The sequence below is a fragment of the Prionailurus bengalensis genome, chromosome D4, assembly GCF_016509475.1.
Source record: "Prionailurus bengalensis isolate Pbe53 chromosome D4, Fcat_Pben_1.1_paternal_pri, whole genome shotgun sequence".
NCBI lineage: Eukaryota > Metazoa > Chordata > Mammalia > Carnivora > Felidae > Prionailurus > Prionailurus bengalensis.
The window spans coordinates 16,903,580-16,927,259 of record NC_057359.1 but is presented as its reverse complement, the minus strand read 5'-3'; the positions used below and the strand labels follow the sequence as shown (position 1 = coordinate 16,927,259).

General features: G+C 43.3%; 1 protein-coding gene and 1 long non-coding RNA gene across 2 annotated transcripts in view; both read left to right on the top strand.

Annotated features, from left to right (window-relative positions):
- The first annotated feature begins 17,380 nt into the window (after nt 1-17,380).
- LOC122474466 lies at nt 17,381-20,051 on the top strand. The gene is made up of 2 exons (XR_006294906.1): nt 17,381-17,430; nt 18,560-20,051. It is a non-coding gene; the product is annotated as an uncharacterized LOC122474466 (long non-coding RNA).
- Nucleotides 20,052-22,712: 2,661 nt separating this feature from the next.
- CARNMT1 (carnosine N-methyltransferase 1) overlaps nt 22,713-23,680 on the top strand; it is a 43,937-nt gene continuing 42,969 nt past the window's right edge. Inside the window, 1 exon segment of the mRNA XM_043566956.1 lies at nt 22,713-23,192. Coding sequence (XP_043422891.1) covers nt 22,957-23,192 — 236 coding nt within the window. The 5' untranslated portion in view covers nt 22,713-22,956.

Genomic DNA, 23,680 nt, shown 5'->3' with positions numbered 1-23,680 from the left:
AAAAAAAGCCAGGGTTTTCCACCCTGGACTTGTGGACCTATCACCAGGAGGTCACAGGGAAGCATTGGAAACTCCCAACATAGTGTCAGCAACCAAGAAGGAAGATGGTGTCGGGAGGCACACACAGGTAGCCGCGTGCCTTCCAGAGTCACCCAACAGTGTCCCCTGCAGACTTCGTATGTCCCTGGAGCCGGAACTGGCTCACGTGGCCACTTCTCACTGCACAGGGAGGCTAGATAGAGAGTGTCATGTCACATTTGAACCAGTTATGATTCATTGTCTGGGAATGCTGCCACAGGAACAAAATCAAGCCTCTTTCAGCAAGGAAGGAGGAGGGAACAGGTGAGAAATCGAAAGTGCCTGCCACAATCTTTTTTTTCTTTTTAATGTTTCTTACTTTTGAGAAAGCATGAGCAGGGGAGGGGCAGAGAGGGAGAGAGAGAGGGGATCCAAAGCAGGCTCTGTGCTGACAGTAGCCAGCCCGACGCGGGGCTCGAACTCACAAACTGCAAGATCATGACCTGAGCCAGAGTCAGACGCCCAACCCACCGATGGCTGTAATTCCAAATTTCCAAATTCCTGTTATCAAAACAATAGGAATTTTTTTCTAGAATAAAAATGTAGACACAATTTTTCAAACATCATTTCCGAGAATTTGTGAAATACCCACTTCACCCCTTCCCCCAGCACAGAGGGATGTCCCTGCTGATTGAAAATTATTACACACTGAAAATCAGTGGGGTCTTTTCTCCCCATTTCAGCTTGGGGAAGTAGGTCAGAGAGAGGCTTTATCTTAAAGGGGAAAAGAAAAACCTTAACAGACATTAAAAATGGAAATATTCAGGGTGCCTGGGTGGCTCAGTCGGTTAAGCGTCCGACTTTAGTTCAAGTCATGATCTCACGGTTTGTGAGTTCAAGCCTCGTGAGTTCAAGGCTCTCCACTTTCAGCATGGAGCCTGCTTCAGATCCTCTGTCCCCTCTCTCTCTGCCCGTCCCCAGCTTGCTCTTGCTCTCTCTCAAAAATAAATAAACGTTAAAAAAATTAAAAATGGAAGTATTCAAAGCACTTTGAGAGGAGATAAATGTCTTTTTGCTTACTACTCTCAGTGAGGAATAAATCAGGAATTGGAAATGAAGGCTACGAGTGCCTCCTTTCTGGCTACGGCTCCTCTTACCCGTGCAGTGAATGGGACTTTGTATCTATTGCGGAAGGCACTCGCTCTTCTATACTGAAAGGAGCGAACCTGCTGAAGTCTTCACTCTTCTGTGCATGAGTAACCTCAGTCCTTTCGGTGAACTTAGAGGAAGGTTTCATCGTTCTTGATCTCAGGAGGAAATTAAAAAGGGACCTCATATGCAGACAGTCACAGTAGAGGGCGAGATTCAAACCCAAGTTACCTTTTAAGGATATGCTTGTGATAATACATCGAATCCTAAAATGCTGGAGCAGCAGCAGCTGGCCCAACATTCCGTATTTCGGTATGGAAATTAAAACCAGAGCTGGTGACCTGCCCAACCCCATGCAGCTAGCTGGCGGCGGGACCGGGGCCAGGCCACAATCCGCATGCCGCTCAAATATGCGCACACACACACACATTTTTAATGTTAACACAAAGAAGGAGAGCAAAATCATCCGCCGGACTACATCATGTGCCCTCTCTGCTTTGAAGAGAGCAAGACGAGGAGGCCGGGAAGACGAGGGTCGAGTCAGGGAAACATGAAGCTTTCTGTTCTGGGTTGGTGGAGGCCAGGCAAGGAGGCAAGCCAGCTCGCGAGCGGGGGGCAGCCAGCGCATGCTCCATGCCGCCGTCCGGCTGTGCTGACCTTAGGCTGTGGCTCTAGCTGTTCTTCCGACACTCCATCCAAGGTGGAGAGTGAGGGAAAAGCAAGGCTGTGGAAGAAGCAGAACAGGCATCACACCCCTTTTTTGCAGATACAGAAATAGATGGAAATCGCAAAAGCAGGTTCAGGGCCCTAATCAAGGGAGCATGGCCTGCGGATAAGAGAACATCAAAGACAGACTTTCTCACCAAAGTGAGAGTATCTGATATGTTCGCGTCCATCAGTGTCATCATTCGTGCCGTCAGTGCAGAAGTGGAGACACAATAACATGCCCCCTGCTGGCTCCCAGATCCCCAGAAAGATACATCATCTTCAAAATTAAAAATTGAGACTAGGGTTGGGGCGCCTGGGTGGCTCGGTCGGTCGAGCGTCCGACTTCAGCTCAGGTCATGATCGCACCGCTTGTGAGTTCAAGCCCCGAGTCGGGCTCTGTGCTGATAGCACGGGGCTAGCTTGGGATTGTCTCTCTCCCCCTCTCTCTCTGCCCCTCCCCCATGCTTGTTCTCGCTCTCTCTCAAAATAAATAAACATTCTTTTTTAACTGAGACTAAAACTCAGATAAAGAAATCCCTACTGACTCTTCTTTCCAAGCCTGCACAACAAGCTCCCACAACGTACTGTGACAGAAGTGGTTTTCCGGCCTTAGCGCGTACCAGAATCACTTGGAGGGCTTGTGAAAACACAGATTGCTGCTCCCCAAACCCAAAGGATGGATTTCTAACAAGTTTTGCCAGTGTGGCACCATAGCTGCCTTCCTGCCTTTCATGAGCCTTTCATGGCAGTGCCTTCTCCAACAAGGTTTGGCTCTCATTAGTGGCCACATAAATATGAAGTTTTGAGAGGTAAAATAACTACCAAAATCACACAGCTAACGCTTGTTGGAACCAGGTTTGGAACCCAAGTGGAGAGCTCTTAACCACCATACTATACTGTACTGTAAGGCTAGTCCTGGAACTTTGTGACCTGGCTTACTATTGTCATTACACTTAGTTTGCAGTCACACTGCCACTGCTCTTGGCTACCCGCTATGAAAGGGCTTCATAGTTTAAAATCCAAGAGCCAATCAGAGTAGCCTTCTAACTCTGGAACGTTTTATGCTTATTATATCACAGAAGTCAACACAATGGTCGGCTGGCAGGAGAATGCCTGGGATCTTCTCCTTTTGCACTACCCGGTGCAAAACACCATGTTCAACACACTCCTTGAACTTCTCTCCTAAGTGGGTTGCTGCTATCTCTCTCTCTGGGAAAAAGACACATCCAAAAGGCACCCTGGTGGGACCTGCTCATCCTAGTGTTCACTTTTTGTCCCTCTTCCTGTTCTACAAATGCAGGATGTGGTCGAAGAAGGCACAAGGGCATCAGGGATTGATGACAACAGCACTTGAAGCTATTTAGTTTAGGTCTATGCTGATCTTCATGACTTCTCTGTCTGGTCCAATAATACTAATCACAGTAGGCAGTATGTAGATGTTTATTGGGCTCCCTGATTAAGCAGGTATTTGCCTGACTCTTAAAGTTCTTAGGAGGTAACCCAGCTTTAGGAAAAAATACATGCAATAATAAACATAGCTATCACCTGTGGGGTGCTGGCCATTTAACCAGGCATTATTCTAAGCGCCCTACCTATTTTTCTCATTTAATACCCATTAGACCCCTATTAGAAGATGGTATTTTTCATATGAAGAAATTGAGGCACAAAGAGATTGAGTAACTGCGCATTGCCACACAGGTAGTGTGCCAGAGCCAGATTCAGATTTGATTTCCAAGTTCATGCTCTTAACCGCTACACTCTACCACATCAGGAATGACTGACTTTCTGATCGATAGGGTGGAATGAGGGGGTGAAGGAGTAAGGCCTCACTGAAGATATGACTGGCTGAGTGTTCTGGATGCCAGGATGTGTGGGGCATGTAAAATAGGAGGCTCTCCAGTCCTCTCTTTTGATGTGATTCTTTTTTTTTTTTTTTTTTTTTAATTTTTTTTCAACGTTTTATTTATTTTTGGGACAGAGAGAGACAGAGCATGAACGGGGGAGGGGCAGAGAGAGAGGGAGACACAGAATCGGAAACAGGCTCCAGGCTCCGAGCCATCAGCCCAGAGCCCGACGCGGGGCTCAAACTCACGGACGGCGAGATCGTGACCTGGCTGAAGTCGGACGCTTAACCGACTGCGCCACCCAGGCGCCCCTCTTTTGATGTGATTCTTAAGGAAGCAGAGGTGTTACAGGGTTCAGAAAAGGAGCTCTTTCCTGGGGTCACCCTGACAATACTGGATTGAGGACACATTTGCCTAGCTAATCTCCAGAAATAGCAAAGTTATTTGATGGAAGAGTTGACATCTATATTGGAAAATCACAGGTATTATCATTATTATTGCTTCTAGTAAACCGCAAACAACACGGAGAAGTAATATGTACCTGCAGTTGGAAACCTTGACTCAGTTCGCATTGGGGCATATTTGTAAACTGTAAGAGCACTTAGAAAGTTTGAGGTCACTAGCAATAGAGATGATGTTTACAGCCTGAAAATGAAAATCATTTATATCTCCCAAACACATGTAGGGACACAAAATGCTTCCCACCTTTCATGCCAACTATCCTTACACATTCGTGAAACTTAGACCAACCTTAAGAAGTATTACCCCACTTGACAACAAAGGAAAAGGAGATGCCGAGTTGTTACTTGAGGCCACTGACGTAGTCTGCACTGGGGCCAGGTTTTTAATAAAAATCAAACAAAGGGAGATATTCACAGAGAATTGGATTTATTCCAGTATAAATTGTGAACTTGATTTCTTTTCCAACCCAACATATTTTCTTCTGTCCTTTTTTTTTTTTTTCTTTCCAGTAGGCCTATAATGAAGTGCTCACCAAAGCAAAACAAAACAAAAAGCTGTTGTCATTCTCAGGGTACAGTGAGTGTGGGCCCGCAGTTATAGGGCTGTCTGTCTTTTGGGGGAGTCCCATGTGGCCAACAATGAAGATTAATTCAAGGATGTGGCACATGGAGAAAGTGGCAGCGGTGGTCAGTCATGCTGAGGAGTGAAGAAGCCCGAAAAGCCCGGAAAGCACGTGGGATGATGGGTAGTAATACCCAGGTTCTCCTTCCAGCTCTGATGCTCGAGCCTGGCCGTGCCCTTTAACTTCTCTGAACCCAAGGAGGCGAGCCTCCTCACAATTGAAGTTGTTCATCCCCACCTCATGGTATCTGGCTAAATGGGTTAATGAATATGAAGCATCCAGTCAAATGCCTGGCAGCTGGTGGGTGTTCACTGTTATTAGCTCCATCTTCTTAAGAAGACGTCTTCTCCGTCTTCTTCCGTCTCTATTAGTCCCGGCCCTCTTGACTCCATCCTACAAGATTGTTCTTGAGATAAATAAAATGTTAGAAAACCATCTGATGGAATCTAAAGGGCTCTGCAAATGTTAACGTGTTAAAGATTATTATGACAGATGAAAACCAAGGCTAGAGGCAAGTCACACATAACCCTTGGGTTTTTAAAAATTATTATTCTTGCCTCTTCAAGCCTTCATCTGATTCTAATTTTAATCATTGTGCCCTATAAAGAACGAATGGAACATATGGTATGTTTGCTCTAGGCCCCACAGCTCTATACAAGGGTCCTCAGCTTTTGCAACAGTAGATAAATACCATCCTCCTCCTCCTGCTCAAACGAACCCTGATCCCAGCCATAAAATTGCATCCAGCTGTTTCTGCCTTGCTCTCTCAGATTTCTTGATCTGGGGGAAAACCACCCAACGTATTCTGAGAACATTCGAGCGGCCCTGTGCAAAAGCCCAGGTGGCAAAATAGGGCCACCTGCCAAGTGCCAGCGCCAGCTTGCCTGCCACGTAACTGAGCCACCTCGGAAATGGGTCTTCCAACACCGGTCAAGCCTTTAGGTGACCGAAGCCCAACCGACAGCTTGACTTCAACTTCATCAGAGATTCTGAGGCAGAACCACCAGCGAAGCCACTCCTAAAATCCAGATCCACGGTAACCGAGCAAGGTAATTGCGATTTAAGCTGCTGCATTTTGGGTAATTGGGCAATTCGTTATGCAGCCCACGACCTACTCCAAATTGTTGGCTGAGGCCGATTTGCGATGCATTTCTGCCACTTTCCACCAAAGACATTTTGAATAATACATCCGAATCACTTGGGATGAGTCCCGGGCGTCTGTAGGTTTTAAAGCTCTGGTAGATGAATTTGATGTGCAGTTAAAAACCTCTGTTTTATTGGGAAATATAAATATTTAATGTGTAATTATAACTCACTGGCTTTGCGTCAGCTAAACTGCATTCTTCCCTCCGTGATGCACTGTAAGAGCCCTCGCTTTTAGGCCATTGGAAGTTCGGATGGGCATCCCCACCATTAGGAAAATCTGGTTTTCTTCTCCTCTCTATCTCTAACATAGAAATGAGCAAGAAAGATTCATCTTCACTGCTTTCCTCTTCAATTTTCCTCTTGGCTTCATTGCTCTGACTGAAGACCAAAACCGGTTCATATGAAACACTCCTTGGCCATGGGACAATTTGCAGTGGCTCCCATCACACTCTGTTGCAAATCTTCCTTTGCCCCTGACTCAAAAGCACTGACTCCTTCATTCCACAAATATTTGTCAAGTACATATGAAAATTCTGTTTGACCCAGAGAAAATGAGGGTCATGATGAAAGGCTGACACTCTGACTCACTCAAACATACGCACCCAAGATGCTGAATTTCCAAACCTGAAAGTTGAAAACAAGAGTAAATGCATGGCTGAGCATCTCCTTCTTATTTCTGTGTCTTTTTTCACAGACACTCAAACATCCTCTTAGAGCAGCCACAGACTGGCAAAGTATTACCTTTTTTTTTTTTTATCTTCAGAAATCTGAATTGCAATGACCTTGGCCACCAACTGATCACAGTCAACCATCTACCTGTTATCCTAATATCCTAGTAATTATCCTCGGTTCCTCTCCTCACTTCACGAATGGAAATAGCCCCCACATCCTGTTAGCTTCTCTTCAGGAATCCCATATTCAGACTTTGATCCCCACCCCTAAGAGCCACAGCCTTTGCTCAGATTACCTTCATCCCCAGTCTCTTAACCAGGGCCTTGAGCACAAGCTTCCTCCACTCCAACGCATTCTGCACCCATCTGCCAGAGTTATCATTCCAAATTGTAAATTGTATCATGGCACCCTTTTGATTAAAAACACTCCGTGATCTCACGTAATCCCTAATATGATACACGGGGAAGCGCACATCACTTCTGTGTATTCTTGCCAGAGATACAGAGCCCCACTCTAATTGTGAGAAAACACTAGATAAACGCAGCTCAGGGACATTCTATGAAACAAATGGTTAGTATTCTTCCACAGCGTCAAGGTTATGACAGAAAAAGACTAAGGAGCTGTCACACACTGGTGAAGACAAAGGAGACCCGATGACTAAATGCAATGCCAGATCCTGGATTGGTTTCTGGAACGATAAAAAGACATTAGTAGAAAAACTGGTGAAGTGCAAATAAATTTTGTCATTAATGTGGTCATGTCAGCTTCTTAGTTTTGACCATTTTGCAAGATGTAGAAATTAGAGAAAGCTGAGTGAAAAATATTTGAAATGTCTCTACTACTCCTGAAACCTTTCTGGAGTCTAAAATTATTTCAAAAGATAGACTAAAAGGATGGGGGGTTGGGGGGGGGGAAGTGCCATTGCATCAAATTCCAATCAACCATATAGGCTTAATGAAGGAGAGATTGGGATGGAGGTGATATCAATGCACATCAGGCTGGTACCATGGGATGAGATGTGAATTTATAAGATCTCTCGCGAGCCCTCCAAAGACACATATAGTTGGAGCATCCCGCAGGACTAAATGTCATTTGACTCTTTAGAAAATGCAATCCCTAGGGGCGTCTGGGTGGCTCAGTTAGTTAAGCATCTGACTCTTGATTTCGGTTCAAATCATGATCTCACAGTTCATGAGTTGGAGCCTGGCATTCAGCTCTGTGCTGTGGGTGCAGAGCCTGCTTGGGATTTTCTCTCTCCCTCTCTCTACCTCTTCTCTGCTTGCATGGTCTACTCTCTCTCTCTCAAAATAAATGAACTTAAAAAAAAATTTTTTTTTAAGAAAAAAAGAATATGCAGTCCCTAAATGCAAGCCAGTTACTTCATCTGGTGCTCAGCTGAAGAAACAGTGGTTTGCTCCAGTACTAGGAAAGACTGGCTGTGCTGTTTTACTGAATGTGGCAGAGAATGCCTCCCAGTTTCCATCTGCTCCTTCTTCTTCAATAAAATTCCTGGTCTTCCGGTTGGAACATTGTCACCTGGCTGAAAGGAATTGAAGAGTTTCTCTGTTTATTTGGAAAAGAGCATAATGTAATGAAAACCAGAGCTTTGGTGTCCATGATATAGAGCAGAATCACATCTAGCTGTGTGACCTCCAGCAAATTATTATTGTCCATCTTGAGGCTTGATCTCCTTGTCTGTGGAACAGAGAGATAATGTTAAACTTACTTTATAACATTGCTGAGAATATTAAATTTTTAACCCATGCAAGCGCTTTATATTTAGCGCAGTATTCTGGCACAGGATGTGTGCTCATTAAATATTAGCTGTTATTTAAAGGCATAAGGAAAAAAAATCTAAAATTTGCAGTAGCAGAAGGTCAGTGATGAGGCATTCAAGTATAACTCCGATTGTAGGGCCCCGTTAATCCCGTACTCAGTATACTGTTTTGAAGTTGTGAACTTGTACTTGGCTTTCTTTCTCCATTCTAGACTTCGCTCCTGTGGGAATTCTCACATTCTCTGTATTCTGTTAACCGAATCACTGAATCTCTCCAGTTTCCCTCCATGAAGGAGAATCCAGCCTTTGATCTAGTGAGCAAGAAAAGGAACCTGGAGAGGAAAGATGGCTCCCATCGCCTGAGTGCTGCTGTCAGTCGGCTCCCCGTCCGTGAGAGGACTCTACCTGAGGCACATTTCATCTTTCCGCCTCCCTCTTCTTTTCCTCGTGTCAATGTATAATTGCTGCCTCTATCAAATAGCCTAAGATGAGATAGATATGCTTTTATTTTTGAACAGTTGGAAATTATTGGGGCACCTGGGTGGCTCAGTCGGTTGAGTGTGGGAGTCTTGGTTTCAGCTCAGGTCATGATCTCGTGGTTCCTGAGATCGAGCCCCACGACGGGTTCTGCACTGACAGCGCGGAGCCTGCTTGGGATTCTCTGTCTCCCTCTCTCTCTGCCCATCCCTCACTCACACTCACTCACTCTCTCAAAATAAGTAAGATAAAATAAAATAATATGGTCAGAAATTATAAATAAGAATTTCAGAATTCACATATATATTCATGTGTATTTAACAGGACTTTATATATATATTATTTTATATATAAATACAATTATATATATTATTTTACATATAAATACATATATATATATAAAATTTTATCCATTCATCCATTGAAGAACATTTAGGTTGTTTTCTTATGGTTCTTGCTGCAATGAACATAAGAGTGTAGATATTTTCAATATCCTGTTTTCATTTCCTTTGGGGAAAAAGAAGAATTTCAACTGTATTAGAGCACCACTATAAAAGTTGCCTTTGAAAAAGAATCCAAAGAACATGTAGTCTAAGAATATGTTTTCTTTTTTTTTTTTAATGTTTATTTTCATTTATCTCTTCAGAGAGAGACAGAGCGTGCACACGCACGCAAGAGGGGGAGGAGCAGAGAGTGAGCGGGAGAGAGAGAATCCCAAGCAGGCTCCACACTCAGCCCAGAGCCTGATGTGGGGCTCGATCCCACAACCATGAGATCACAACCTGAGCCAAAATCGGGAGTCGGACGCTTAACCGACTGAGCCAGGCAGGCGCCCCTAAGAATGTGTGTTTTCAACCTGAGGTGAAGAGTAAGGACACTAAGAAACAGTGCTGGCTTATATAAACTAAACATGAATTGGGGCCTCAGCAAGTCAAGTTCTAATGAGGAAAAATCGTAAAATGATATTTGTGACTGTAAACAAACATCACAGCAGCATCCTGTGACAAATCATGCTGTTGGATTTCCTGTGCTTTTATTATTATTATTATTATTATTATTATTATTTTGATATTCATTTTTGAGAGAGAGAGAGGGCGAGCAGGACAGGGGCAGAAAGAGAGGGGGACAGAGGATCTGAAGCGGACCCTGCACTGACAGCAGAGACCCATATGGGAGGCTTGAACTCACAAACCTTGTGATCATGACCTGAGCCAAAGTCAGACGCTCAACTGACTGAGCCACCCAGGCGCCCCTGAACTTGTCCTTATTTTATCATTTATTGTTTTTACGTGGAATTGCATATGATGGTGGAGGTGGGGCACCGTGGTCTTCCAGAACTTAGAATCTCTGGCAGTTTTTATCTAGCCTGCTGATAGAAATCACAGGATATGAGAGCAGGCTTGTGTGGCAGGGGCACTGGGAGAAGGAGAAATCCACTCTCCTTATAAATTTCTATTAGTGATGTTTTTATAACACTAGCTACAAACATTGTCCTCCCTTTTGACTCTTCTCTTTATTCATCCCCTATGTTCAACCCCACCTTTTTTTCCTTTCCTTTGAAATTATGATCTGGATTTACCCGCATCTCTTTCCTTCACTATGACCGTCTAGTATAACTCTTTATCACATCATTTCAGGATTATTCGAACAATCTCATCTGGTCTTCTTGACAGCATTTTATCCCCTGGCTCTTGCCAGATTGATTAATCCTTCTATAATACTCCTTTCATCACATCACTCTATTGCTTCAGAACCTAAAATGAATCTCCGTTGCTAAGTGACTCGTCCAAACTCCTCTGTCGGACTTTGAAAGTTTCTAATAATTTTATACCACCTGAATTATTGAAATTTATTTCCCTCTGTTTCTTTATATGGGTTATTATAGTAAGACTGGTCTTTGTCTTCCTCTCCACCTTGCTCATGCTGTTACTCCCCTGCCACACCAACGATTTTTATACATTCCCATCCAGAAGTGATCTTCCTTTTTGGGAACATCACCCAGAATTTCCTTTGGGAACCATCAAACCCATCAAGTCCATAGTTTTGGATGTAGCTGACTCCACAACCAGCTCTGGGGTGGACATGTGACACCGACTGATCAGAGGGGCAGAGAGAGAGGGAGACACAGAATCCGAAGCAGGCTCCAGGTTCTGAGCTGTCAGCACAGAGCCGACACAGGGCTTGAACCCACGAGCTATGAGATCATGACCTGAGCTGAAGTCGGATGCCTAACCGACTGAGCCACCCAGGTGCCCCAACGTAGGTGTTATTTTTATTCAGGTATGGTGAAGCCAATAAATCAGGAGATGACTGCCATTGAAAAGATAGTTCTTTACTCACAGTCCGCAAGAGGAGAGGGCTCACCACAGCCCGCAGGACCACGTGGGGAAGCACAGGGCTGTTCCGCAGATAGAAGGAACAAGGGGAAAGTCTTTATTATGGTTTCCACAGGAAAGGCCAGGCAAGGCAGAGTGAGCAGGTTTAGGACGGGCCAGTTTGAATAATTTCAGGAGGCTCTAGGGTGTAGGGGCTGTCCCAAATTGTCTGGTTCCCGAGCCTGGATTGATTAGAACAAGGGAATATTGGCGTAGTGTGTGAGAGTTTGGTAAAGGAGGTGGTTGGGGGGACGTAGGTTCTGGATTGGTCAGTTTACATAGGGAAGGTTCTGGGGCGTTATTTGCTATCTCAGGAATTAGCTAGTCTGGGTCGGGGGGTGCGGGGAGGGCAGTCTATCCCCAGTCAGTGAGGCTCTGGTGGCAGAGTATCACAAATAGCGAAAATAAGAACATACAGTTAACATGCTGTCCTCTTTCCCACCTGGGTTCAGAACAAACTGAACAATAAGACAAAGGAGAAGCAGATGGTGGACAAAATATCCCCTCTGTTACGAGGAAGCCTACATTTGAGAATGTGTCTGAATGTGAGGTCTTCTAACTCCATCTGGAATTAGACGTACTCATGTTGTCATAGGCAGCATTGGACCAGGACAAGTTTCCCAGCTGGGAAGGACTTTTTAGTATGAGCAACAGACAAGAAATTGTGCTCACCGCAAGCACATTTACTTCCAACAAGGGGGGAAAAAATAAGGTCGAGAGATGAGTCAAGCATGCCCAGTATATTCTTCCCAAATGTATCAATCAGATAAGACATCTCACCTCCCCCCAGGCGGAGTGAGTGGAGTAGAGAATGTCAAAATGGTATTGCTTGAGTAAATTCCCTTTTCGTGGAAAGAAACATCAAGAGTGGGTAAGAAACATTACCTCCCACTTCAAAAACCCGATTTTCCTAGAGATTTTCGGAAGATAGTGAAATTCTGGCACTTGTCGTGATTCCAGCTTCATGTTTTACATTCTATTTTAAATTTTATTTATTTATTTTGAGAGACACAGGGACTACACGAGTGGGGGAGGGGCAGAGAAAGGGAGAAAAAGAATCCCAAGCAGTCTCCGCACTGCCAGTGCAGAGCCTGACACAGGGCTCGAACTCATGAACTGAGATCATGACCTGAGCCAAAACCAAGAGTCAGCTGCTTAACTGACTGAGCCACCCAGGCACCCTCACGTTTTACACTTTAAATCCAGAATTTCAGCTAACTGATACTAAAAGGTTGATTCAATCCCCCCCACCTCCCACCCCAGGGGTTCCTGGGTGGCTAAATCTATAAAATGTAGGGTCACCTCTCAGATGCCTGGTGTCTGAGAAATATCCTACTTACGGCTCTTGGTTGTACTCTGTCTCACCTATTTCTGCTCTTTATAATGGGACCAGGGAAAGGGCCAACAGGTCCAGACGCTTGGAAACTGTCATCTAGTAGATACAGCACTAAAGAAGGACAGAGAGATAATGTTTGAGGCCACCAAGGGCCTTCAAATGGTGTAGAAAAAAAGGAAAAAGTCATTATGGCAACACAAATGTTTATTAACATTTATTCATCTATAACAGGGTCAGCAAATTATGTTCCACTTGCTAAATCCAGCTAGTCACCTGTTTTTTTCTTTTAATAAGGTTTTATTAGAACACAGCAACACCCATCCCTTTAGGTACTGTGTGGTTGTGTGCATGCTATAACAGCAGAGCTGAGTAGTTGTGATAGACCCCATGGCCTGCAAAGTCAAAAATATTTACTATCTGGTTCTCTGTAGAAGTTGGCCAACCTTTGCTCTATATCTGCTCATGGAGTGCTTATGGATTACCTACACGGTGCTACGAACAGGAACAGTCTGGGCCTTAAATGAGCTCACAACCTGCTGGGGAACCAAATATTTTTTAACAACTACTTACAAAGCAGTGTGAGAAACACAGACACAGAGGAAGGAGGACTCTGAAGTTGTAAAAGCAGGAGTGCCTTTTGGGAGTGATAAGGTGAGGGATGGGAGGTCCCAGCTGGGACATGACAGGAAAGGTGGCCTACTGCCCACTGGGAAGGGTGTAATGTTATGCTGTGTAACTTAGACTTTATCGAAGAGCAGCAAAACACCAGTAAGGGATTTGAATCAGAAGAGGAACATTATCCATTTGCTTCCGAAAAAGAAAATTATTTCCTGAAAAGCAATCGTATGAAATCTCTCCTGTATCTGATACACAGAAGTCTGAAATCAGATCTTTTACCTAGTCCAAGCTCTGCCCCAAATAATTTTTATGTAAGCCTGTTTACTAGCCAGTAAAACACCTATCAGGGCTTCATTTGGCATGGAGCATAGAGTGCAATAAAGTAAACTGAAGCCAAACATTAATTAGATGCACATAGTTATGCTTACAGCCTGGGTATATATTAAGTCAGAGGGGATTCATTCCTTAAAGAGGATTTCTGTCATCCCTACTTTATTCTTTTTTTCTGTTTACACATGAAGGTAAAGTTATTATCAGTTACCGTCCCTACAAGCTCACCCTCCCACCTCATATCTACCCCACCCTTCTTCACTTTTCTTCTTGACAAGAGATAAGAGGCCTGGTTTTTGGATCAGGTATGTGTTTCAGGATTATGAAGAGGATGTTAATGAATCTAAGACTGTCAAGGTAGTCATATATACTCTGCCTTCCATTATTTTAGATGTGGGCCCCGTGTTGCAGAAAGGGGAAGTTGGCTGAGAGGCTTCCGGGAAAGGTGTACCTACTGAATAAAAGGAACACATATGGGAGGAAGTGGACTTTCTTCTTTGCTAGATTTGTTGGATCTTGATGTGATGCTTGGACTGTAGCAACCATCTGCGATTTTGAGGGACCATACTCACACACTGAAAATAGCAGAGCCGAAGGCTGGGGGGGCCTGGGTGGGTGATATGGATGACTCAACCTGAAGCTGCCTACCTTGGGGCTTCGTGTTGCTTAAGATAGTAAATGTCCTTATTACTGAAGCTTGTGTCAGTTGGCCGTTCTGTTCTTTTTGACATAGGCTCTCAGAATGATACATATGAGCTTTCAATCAGTGAAAGGATTCATGGATGTGTGTTCTGTGTTGCTTCTAAAGTAGTGCTTTTCAAATTTTAATGTGCCTATGAATCACCTGGGGACCTCCTTTAAATGCAGATTCAGATTCAGGTTCAGTAGGTGAGATACTGCATTTCTTAGAAATGCCCAGGAGATGTTGATGAGACCACGGATACAGCTCATTCAAGGTTCGACAATGCGGAGATCTCTCAATAACTGATAGGACTTTTTTTTTTTTTTAATGTTTAACTTTTATTTATTTTTGAGAGACTTTTTTTCTAATGTTTATTTATTTTTGAGAGACAGAGAGAGAGAGAGAGACAGAGTGTGAATGGGGGAGGGACAGAGAGAGAGGAAGACACAGAATCCTATGCAGGCTCCAGGCTCTGAGCTGTCAGCACAGAGCCCGACGCAGGGCTCGAATTCACGAACTGGAGATCATGACGTGAGCTGAAGTTGGTCACTCAACCGACTGAGCCACCCAAGCGCCCTGATAGGACTTTTAAAGGGAAAGCCAGGAGTCATGGTGGGGTGCAATGGTGATTCTGATCATTCAAATAGAAGAGCCAATATTATGTCTTCTTTAAGTTAAAGGACAAATGGTGGAAGATGGACGAGCTCTGCAGAAAGTGTCTTTTTTTCCCTGTGTGAGATCCCCAGACAAAGCACAAATCCATGGTTCTTTCAATGCTTTCAGATGACCATATAGACCTTTTGCCCTGAAAATCTGGTTGGTATGCCTATCCTCGTCATCAACGTTGGTGATGTCAACCAACAGCAAAAAAGGAATCTGTAAAGTAAGGAAGCCCAAACAAATTCTGATTTTTTTCCTATGATTACTGCTTAGATGCTTTTTGCCCCCTAGGATGCTTTTTTTTTTTTTTTTTTTTTTTAAGAGGTAATAGTTATATAATTCCTTCCAATTTTTTTTTGCGGGGGGTACATTTGCTTGCCTGGTACCCTAATCATGGAAAAGTATGCTTATAGGGTAACTTGCCCTGGATTTCAGAATGGGAAGGCTTGGAATAATGTCAGTTCAAAGTATCTCTTTAATCTGAAATGTTCAACAATGACAACAACAAAAAAAGATTTAGAACTTATAGGATGTGAAGGTAACTTTGTAAGGACTATTTTAGTGTTCCTGTAAAGAAACAGTGATTCCTAGCAGTAGATAATCTATGATATATTTTGTAAACCAACTTCCACTTATAATTTACACAAAAATCCATTTTATTTCACTTTTTATTTTAAAAAATTAGTAATAGTAATAGAGTTTTCATCCCAAATTGGAGAATAACTATTGAGGACATTAAAACAATGTGCATACAAAGATTGCAAGTGGCTATTGGCTCCCACTGTGATTAAGACTGTAAAGAATTGGGGCACCTGGGTGGCTCCGTTGGTTAAGCGGCCGACTTCGGCTCGGGTCATGATCTCACCGTTCGTGAGTTTGAGCCCCGCATCGGGTTCTGTGCTGACAGCTCAGAGCCTGGAGCCTGCTTCAGACTCTGTGTCTCCCTGTCTCTCTGCCCCTGCCCCACTCATGCTCTGTCTCTCAAAAATAAATAAACATTAAAAAAAATGAAAAGAAAAAAGAATATAAAGAGTCACAAAAAGTACATGGAAACCATTTCTAGGAGTCATATCTCTATTTTAATAGGGGAGAGCGTGCCTGTTATTTTAAGACCAAATGATGGTCTCCTTCATCTAGATCCAGCTACTGCCAACAAAGAATACAAAGGCAAAACAATCTAGTTCTAAGACAAACACTAGACTCATAAAGAGCAGAATTAGTAGAGGAATTCCAAGAATAAAATCATAAATCCTAGAACGATGATGATGATCATATAGGAACTCTGTTAGTGAGCCAAGGAAGTCCCAAGTGGCCTTTTCCCTTTTCTGTGAGATCCTTAGGTCAATAGCAGTTGGGGTCTGTGTTGACAGAAAATCAAGATATTTCACATAAAGCCTAAGAAGTAGTTTGTCTCTGCAGACCTATTATTTGGGCAATCTATTCTCTCAGTTTTGGTTAGCAAAATCTCTAGCCCTTCTTGTCCACCTGGAATGTTAAGTCTCTGTGAATAACAATTATTTGCAAGTTAATAAGGTTTCCCAAAGTAAAAGGACTTCATGAATCTTATGTAAGGGTAAACAAGACCAACTTCAATAGGCAGTAGATTCAGTGGTTAATAGTTTTTTTCTGGGTTTTGTAGACTTGCTTCCACTTCAGGGCTTTCCCATTTAATAGCTGTATGACTTTGACAGGGTCACTGAAAGTCTTCTTAGTGTTCTTATCTGTTAAAAAAAAAAAAAGATGACAATACTATTGTATTAAATTATATGCAATTATATATCTACAGTGTTTTGTACAGTGCCTGGCACTTATGGATTCACTTATTTATTTCACAAAATGGTTTTAGAAAATCTGTACGTGTGAGACACAGGGCTGGATGTTGGGGATATGGGCACGAACAAAACGAATATGTCTCCCACCCTCAAAAAAGTTTTACTTCAAAGTGGGTAAAGCAGCCAATTAAAAGGCAAATCAACATAATATGTAAATGTGAACTTCCAATGAGATGTCTTCTCATTGTATAAGTATAATCTGTAGATGAACAGGCCCGCGGATTTCTAACATTTAATCATCATGAAACCAACTTGAGAATAATGAGGGAGTAACTTCGTCGGCACACTAAGAAAACTAAGGGATGCTTTTCTTAATCATTCTACCCAAAGCAAGAAAACAGGTTTGGACTTCTTGTTCAGACAATAAAACATGGAGTTTCCTTCTTTCAATTCATCGTGTTTATCCAGTCTATACCTGAGTGAGAGATCAGCTTTGGAAATGGTATGCAGGAATCTCATCCTGGATACCAAGGTACATACATATGCGTGTATGTATGTATGTATTTATAAAGTTTATTTATGTATTTTTCAGAGAGAGAGAGAGAGCAGGCGGAGGAGAGGCAGAGAAAGAGGGAGAGAGAGAATCCTAAGCAGGCTCCTTGCTGTCAGCCTGGAAGCTGAAGCAAGGCTCGATCTCACAAACCTCAACATCATGACCTGAGCCAAAATCAAGCATTGGACACTAAATCGACTGAGCCACCCGGGCATCCCTGGATACTAAGGTATTTAAAAAAATAATAGGCCAACTGAGAGCAGGGGGAAAAAAACAAAAAACAAAAAACTAAACATAGAAAACTGCAGATATAAAACTCACTGACCAACAGCATTTTTTTTTAAGAAGACTGCTTGAAATCGAAGGATTTTGCCTCTAAAATGATTTTTGAATCATAGAATGTTAGAGCTACAAAGATCTTTTAAGAACAGTTGTCCAGCGGTTTCACTTTATAGATGAGAACATAGTCCAGGGAAATTAGTTGACTTCCCTAAGGTCATATGCCTACGTGTATCAATGTCAACATCCTAGCCTAGACCTCCTAAGCCAGATCCGGTGTTGTTGCTCTGTACTGTTCTGTTCCTTGTCACCTGGACCCAGTCGACCAGTGTTGACTACGGTGCTCATCAGTGACACACAAATAGTCATCCTGGCAGTGACATAGATTAGCTCTCTGAATATCCCCTCCTTCCACTTTCCCGAATGCCTTCCTCTACTGTAGAGGTTAGAAAGCGAAAACACACATTCCTCACACTTCTTTGTAACTAAGGTTCTCACTTGGAAGGCAGAAGCGAGCGTGATAAAATGATGGCCACGTGTGGGAAACCGTGATCTTATGGCAGAAGCATCTGGTGTTTTCAGGGTAGTTATAGCCCAGGTTTTATTATCTGGTCCTTAACATTGTAAGTGATGAATGGTGGGCAGGGGTGGAATTGGTGTCCAATAAAACACTTTCCTTTGGAAAAACAGGCATTGAGCCACATTATTTCCGTGTAGCAGACCAAGCTCAATTCCCAGGGCTTCCTAAAAATTTTGTGTGCCAGCATTTCAATAAATTATTTTCTGCTTAAAGTAGCTAGAATGGATTCTGTTGTCTGCAGCTGAGAAATCTGACTTGGGTTGAGTGGTTTCCAACTGAATCTTAGTGATGAAGGAAAGCCCCTTATGTCACTATTGAGAAGAAAATTGAAAATAGGCAACTTGAGTCTGAGGCCTGAGAATAGGGGGCTGAAGGTGTTAAGTCCAGGTCTGAATCTGAAAGCTTGAGAACCCAAAGCTCTGCTGTCCAAGAGCAGAGGAAGCTGATTGTTTCAGCCCAAGCAAATTCACCCTTCCTCTGCTTTTTTTGTTCTACTCAGGCCCCCAGAGGATTGGATGGTGCTCACCTGCACTGATGAGAATGCTCTTTACTCAGTCTACTGACTCATATGGTAATCTCTTTTTGGAGACACGCTGACAGCCACACCCAGAAATCGTGTTTTAACAGCTATCTGGGCATCTCTCAACTCAGTCGAGTTGACACATAAAATTAACCATTACAGGACTGCAATGTCAGGTAGTGCTAAGTGCTCTGAAGAAAAAAATGGATAAAGGAGCTGCGGTGTACGTGAAAAAAAGTAAGATGTCTTCTAATAAAAAATCAATTGTGCTGTCTTCACCCAAGGAATACCTTATGGTGTGAAAACGAACAAACTATAGCTCTACACACAACGTGGATAAAACTTTGAAACATAGTATTGAGTAAAAGAAGCAAGAAATGATGCCATGAGAAAACAATCAGACTAAATCCAGAATATGGGATATTCTGCAGGTCCAACGATCCAGCTTCCAAAAAAACAAAAACAAAAACGAAAACAGAACAAAACAGCAAAAAAAGTGCCATGATAACAAGAAAGGAAGAGGGAAAGAAGCAGGGTCTTGAGGAATAGAAGAGATACAAGAGTCATGATGTTCTGAGTTGTAACAACTAACTACAAAAAGACATCTTTGAGGCGAATAGGGAAATTTGAATAAGAACTGGGTATTAGAAGTTAATAAGATTGATTATTAATTTTTGTCGATAGACACAATAATGAATGACGTGATGGTTATCTTTTCAAAGTTCCTCTCAGACATGCGCACTGAAGTTTGCATGGGGGAAAAACAATATAATGTCTGGGAACACCCTTGTAAAACAGCAAGAGGAAGTTAGGTAAAACAAGGTTACAAACTTTTGAGAATTAGTGACATTGGGTGAAGGATTGTAATAATATAGTAGATTGCTTATGTTATTGCCTCTACTTTTATTTTACTTTGAAAATTTCCATAATTCAAGTTTTTAAAATGAGAAACTTATTTAATTTACTTAGAAGCTTCTTCTGGGCTCATAAATAAAAATGTATCTAGAATTAAGTAGAAGTCACAGGTTTGTGTGTGATTCTGAAGACCTTTTGTTTTGAGATTATGGTAGATTCGTATGCAGTTGCAAGAAATAATTCGGAAAGATTTCGTATACTCTCGACCCAATGGCATTATCTTGCATAACCATAGCACAATATCACAGTCTGGAAGTTGACATCGATACAACCAATTGACCTTATTCAATTTCACCAGTTTGGTACATATCCATTTATGCATATATGGCATATATATTAATTTCTATGCAATTTTACCAAAGCATAGATTTGTGTGACCTCTACCACAGTCAAGATACAGAACGGTTCTATCACAAGATTCTTTTGTGCTCCCTTTTATCACAACAGACACCCCTTTTACTCCTACCACCTCCGACCTCTGGCAGCCACGAATCTGTTTTCTAGCTCTATGGTTTTGTCATTTCAAGACAAAATATATAAATGGAATCATACAGTATGTGTAACCCTTTGTGATTTTCTTCCCACTCACCATAATTCCTTTGAGATTCACCTAAGTTATATTTTTAAGTCATTTGTTTTTAAAATAATCTCTGCATCCATTGTGGGGCTCGAACTCACAACCCCAAGATCAAGAGTTGCATGCTCCACTGACTGAGCCAGCCAGGCGCCCCTCATCTGAGTTACCGAGTGTATAACTAGATGATTCCTTTTCTCATTGCTGAGTAAGGATCTCATGGTATGGATGTGCTCCACTTTGTTCAACCATTCATCTACTAACACTCGTTTGGGTTGTTACTAAATTTTGGCTTCTACCATGAGCTTTCGTGTAAATTAGGTTTTTGTGTGAACACATTTTTTCATTTCTCTGGGATAAATGTCCAAGAGTGCAATGACTGGACAGTATAGTATGCACAGGTTCAGTTTTGTAAGAAAGTGCTATACTCTTTCCCACAGTGGCTTTTCTATTTTCCATTCCCATTAGCAATGCATGAACATATGAGTGTGTGAGCTTTAACTGCTTAACTAATAGTTCTTCAGAATAACCGAAGAAAGAATGATCTGATGAAAATATTTCTGCCCAAATGGCCCCATGGTTTACGAAGATTTCTATAGGAGGTACTCGTTGTAAAGAAGTTAGGTCTAGGAAGTCCTAAAAGTGCTTTGAAACAAGGCCAAAAATGTATCCTAGATACATCTGAAAGGAAGAGAGGAAATTAACATTTACAGAGCAGAAATACCAGGCATTTCTCATTCTTTATCTCATTTATTCCTCAGATGACCCTGTAAGAAGGGTACTATGCTCATTTTAGAAATAATGTAATCAAGGTCTCAAGTAACTTTTCAAACAGTCACAGTTACCAACCGGCAAAGTGGGACTAAAAAGCCCAGCTTCTAGCTGCCTTTAGCTCAGTGCAGGAAACATAGGAGGCAATCAACACATTTGTTGAGAAGACTGAATGAATAGATGAATGTCAGTTCTGCTATTTATGTACTCCTTGGCAAGACAATTAAATTCTCTGAGTCTTTCTTCTTTTGTTGAAGGAAGACAATAATAACACCTCCTTCACAGAGTCGTGAACAAATGAGGTGATGTGAAAAAAAAATTGAAAAATGTTAAATGTTACATAATATTCTAAAAGTACAGTCAGGGTCATAACCAAATACTGATAAAATGCAGGCGCAAGAGTTGGGTGGGTGGGTGGGTGTAGTGCCAGTAACCCTAACCCTAACTCCATGGGTTATTTAATATCGAGTTTCCTTATCTGTGAAATCACAAGTGAGATTAAGGTGGAGCGCCTTAATGACATAGACCCTAAGATTCTCACCGAATAATGAGACAGAACCAAGCAAACCTCTACATAGATTAATTTGAAAATGTTTATTATCCTTCCCAGGATGATGAAAAGTATGTTGCTGATTATCATTATCCATAGCATTCTGGCCGATATCAATTAGGTCATTGAGACCTATATCAGTGCATCAAAATTATTACATAGGTAATTTGCATATTTGTATGTGCAGTTATATATGAAAACAGTATTGGTTAACAGTTAATAATATGAGAATATATATATAACTTCCAAATACCAGTTTCTAAGAAAAATATGCACTGGATAGAAGTGGAAGAATGGGCAAGAAATTGATGTATTGTGTCTGGGTAGGGGATAAGACTGGCTAGAAAGGTAAAGAAGCTTCACATTTGTAACTCTTTGTATTTTCCTTTTGAATTTTGGAGCATATATTACTGCATTACTATTCAATAAATACTTTAACCTTTGATAAAAATCTTGTATAAAAATGTAACATTAATATAGACTAACCACAGGACTTTTTAAAGCATTGCTTTTAAATTATTAAATTCTGAAAATATGAAGCCACTTCCTTTTCAATATCATTATATGTTTTTACTGAATTTGTGGTCTCTGGGCATATTTAACTCTTCTGAAAAAAGCACTCTTTCCCCTTTAGCACTTTTTTGTAAGACTGACATGCTGAGTGACAGATAAAATTGAATAAAATAAAAAATAAGTTATTTTCTAAGAATAGTATTAAGTGTGAATGTGGGGGGGGCACCTGTTTTAACTATGAGCTCGGAAGCAATGAGGCAAAAAATGTATAGAGAGGAAGAAGAGAAAGAAGTTAAGGCTGGCATTGTTAAGGACCACCGTTGGAGGCTACTGGCACCAGCGCTGAGGCATTATGGCTCATGGGCACTTCGGCTACCACCACCAGTCAAGGCGGGATTAGGATTTTCGCAAACTCCTCAACACTGAAAAGATGATGGTGTGTCTCTCCCCGCCCTCCCCGCCCCCCCCCCCCGTAATTACAAATGGAAATGTATTTAGAAAATAAATTAAGATTTAAATTAGGGTGGACGCAAGACCTTCCCTCTAGATTTTCTTACATAAAAATTCCTAATGAAGTCATCAAAGCTGACCAGTGTTTCTGTTTTCCTTTCCTATAGACTTAGTTCAACTGCCTGTCCCCAAATCCAGCACTCGCAGGCTCTTAAACCCAACCCACGCCGTGTCTCGCAGGTGCCAGCCCCACCCCACCAGGGATTCCCCCTCCTTCGCTCCTCCCACCTGACCCTTCGCCCCGCCCATCGGGCGCGCCGTCCTTACGGCAGCGCGCGGTCGCCGAGGCCCGGCAGCAAATGAGCGCAGGCGGCCGCGGCCCTCCGTCGTACCCTCGCATGCGCATGCGCGCTCGTGCCGGGCGCTCCTGAAGACCTGGCGGAGCCCGGCGCGGATGGAGGCCTGAGGGCGGCGGGGGCGGAGCGCACCGCGAGCTGGGGGCATGTCCGCGGCGGGCGCCGTCTAGAGGAAGGCCGAGCAGCCGCCACCACGCTCTCAGTCGCGGCGAGACGCAAGCGAGCCAGGCCTAGGGCCGCGGCGGCGATGCAGCGACGGCGGCGCCCTCCGCCTCCCGCTTCTCAGCTGCCCGAGGGCTGCGGGGGAGGCGGCGGCGGCCGCGGCGGGAGCGAGGAGGTGGAAGTGCAGTTCTCCGCCGGGCGTTTGGCCTCAGCCGCGGCGGTTTCGGCGGCGGCGGCGGCCGCGCGCAGCACCGAGGAGGAGGAGGAGCGGCTCGAGCGCGAGCACTTCTGGAAGATCATTAATGCCTTCCGCTACTACGGGTAAGAAGCCCGTGGCGGACCCCGGCGCAGCCCATCGAGGTGCCCGCTGGTTGCGGCGGACCCGCCGGAACGGGGGCGCCCGCCGCGCTCGCCCTCGGCCGCCACGCCTCCGGGGCACCCGGACCGGGCCGCCAGATCTGACCTCCGGGCCCCTGAGTCACCTCGTACCACGTTAGCCCTTCCCGGCCCTGCACAGCCGCGTGTCTGCCGCGCCGTCTGCTGCTCAGCCTCGTGTCTTCCAACCTCAGGATCAGATTAGCTCTCTTGCCTTTCATCCCTCGTTAAAGGTTTGGCTTTGAGGCCGGTGGGGGTGACCGGAAAAGTGCTGTTAACAATTGCAGATAGAAGATGATGGTGGTAAAATCGTCCAGTGCTGGGCATGATCTGTATGTGTTGTCGATGTCCTCCAAACTGAACACACGGAGAACCCAAGTTCACCTACACGTGGGATGCCGTAGGACGAATTTTCCCAAACTGTTGGCCAGTTC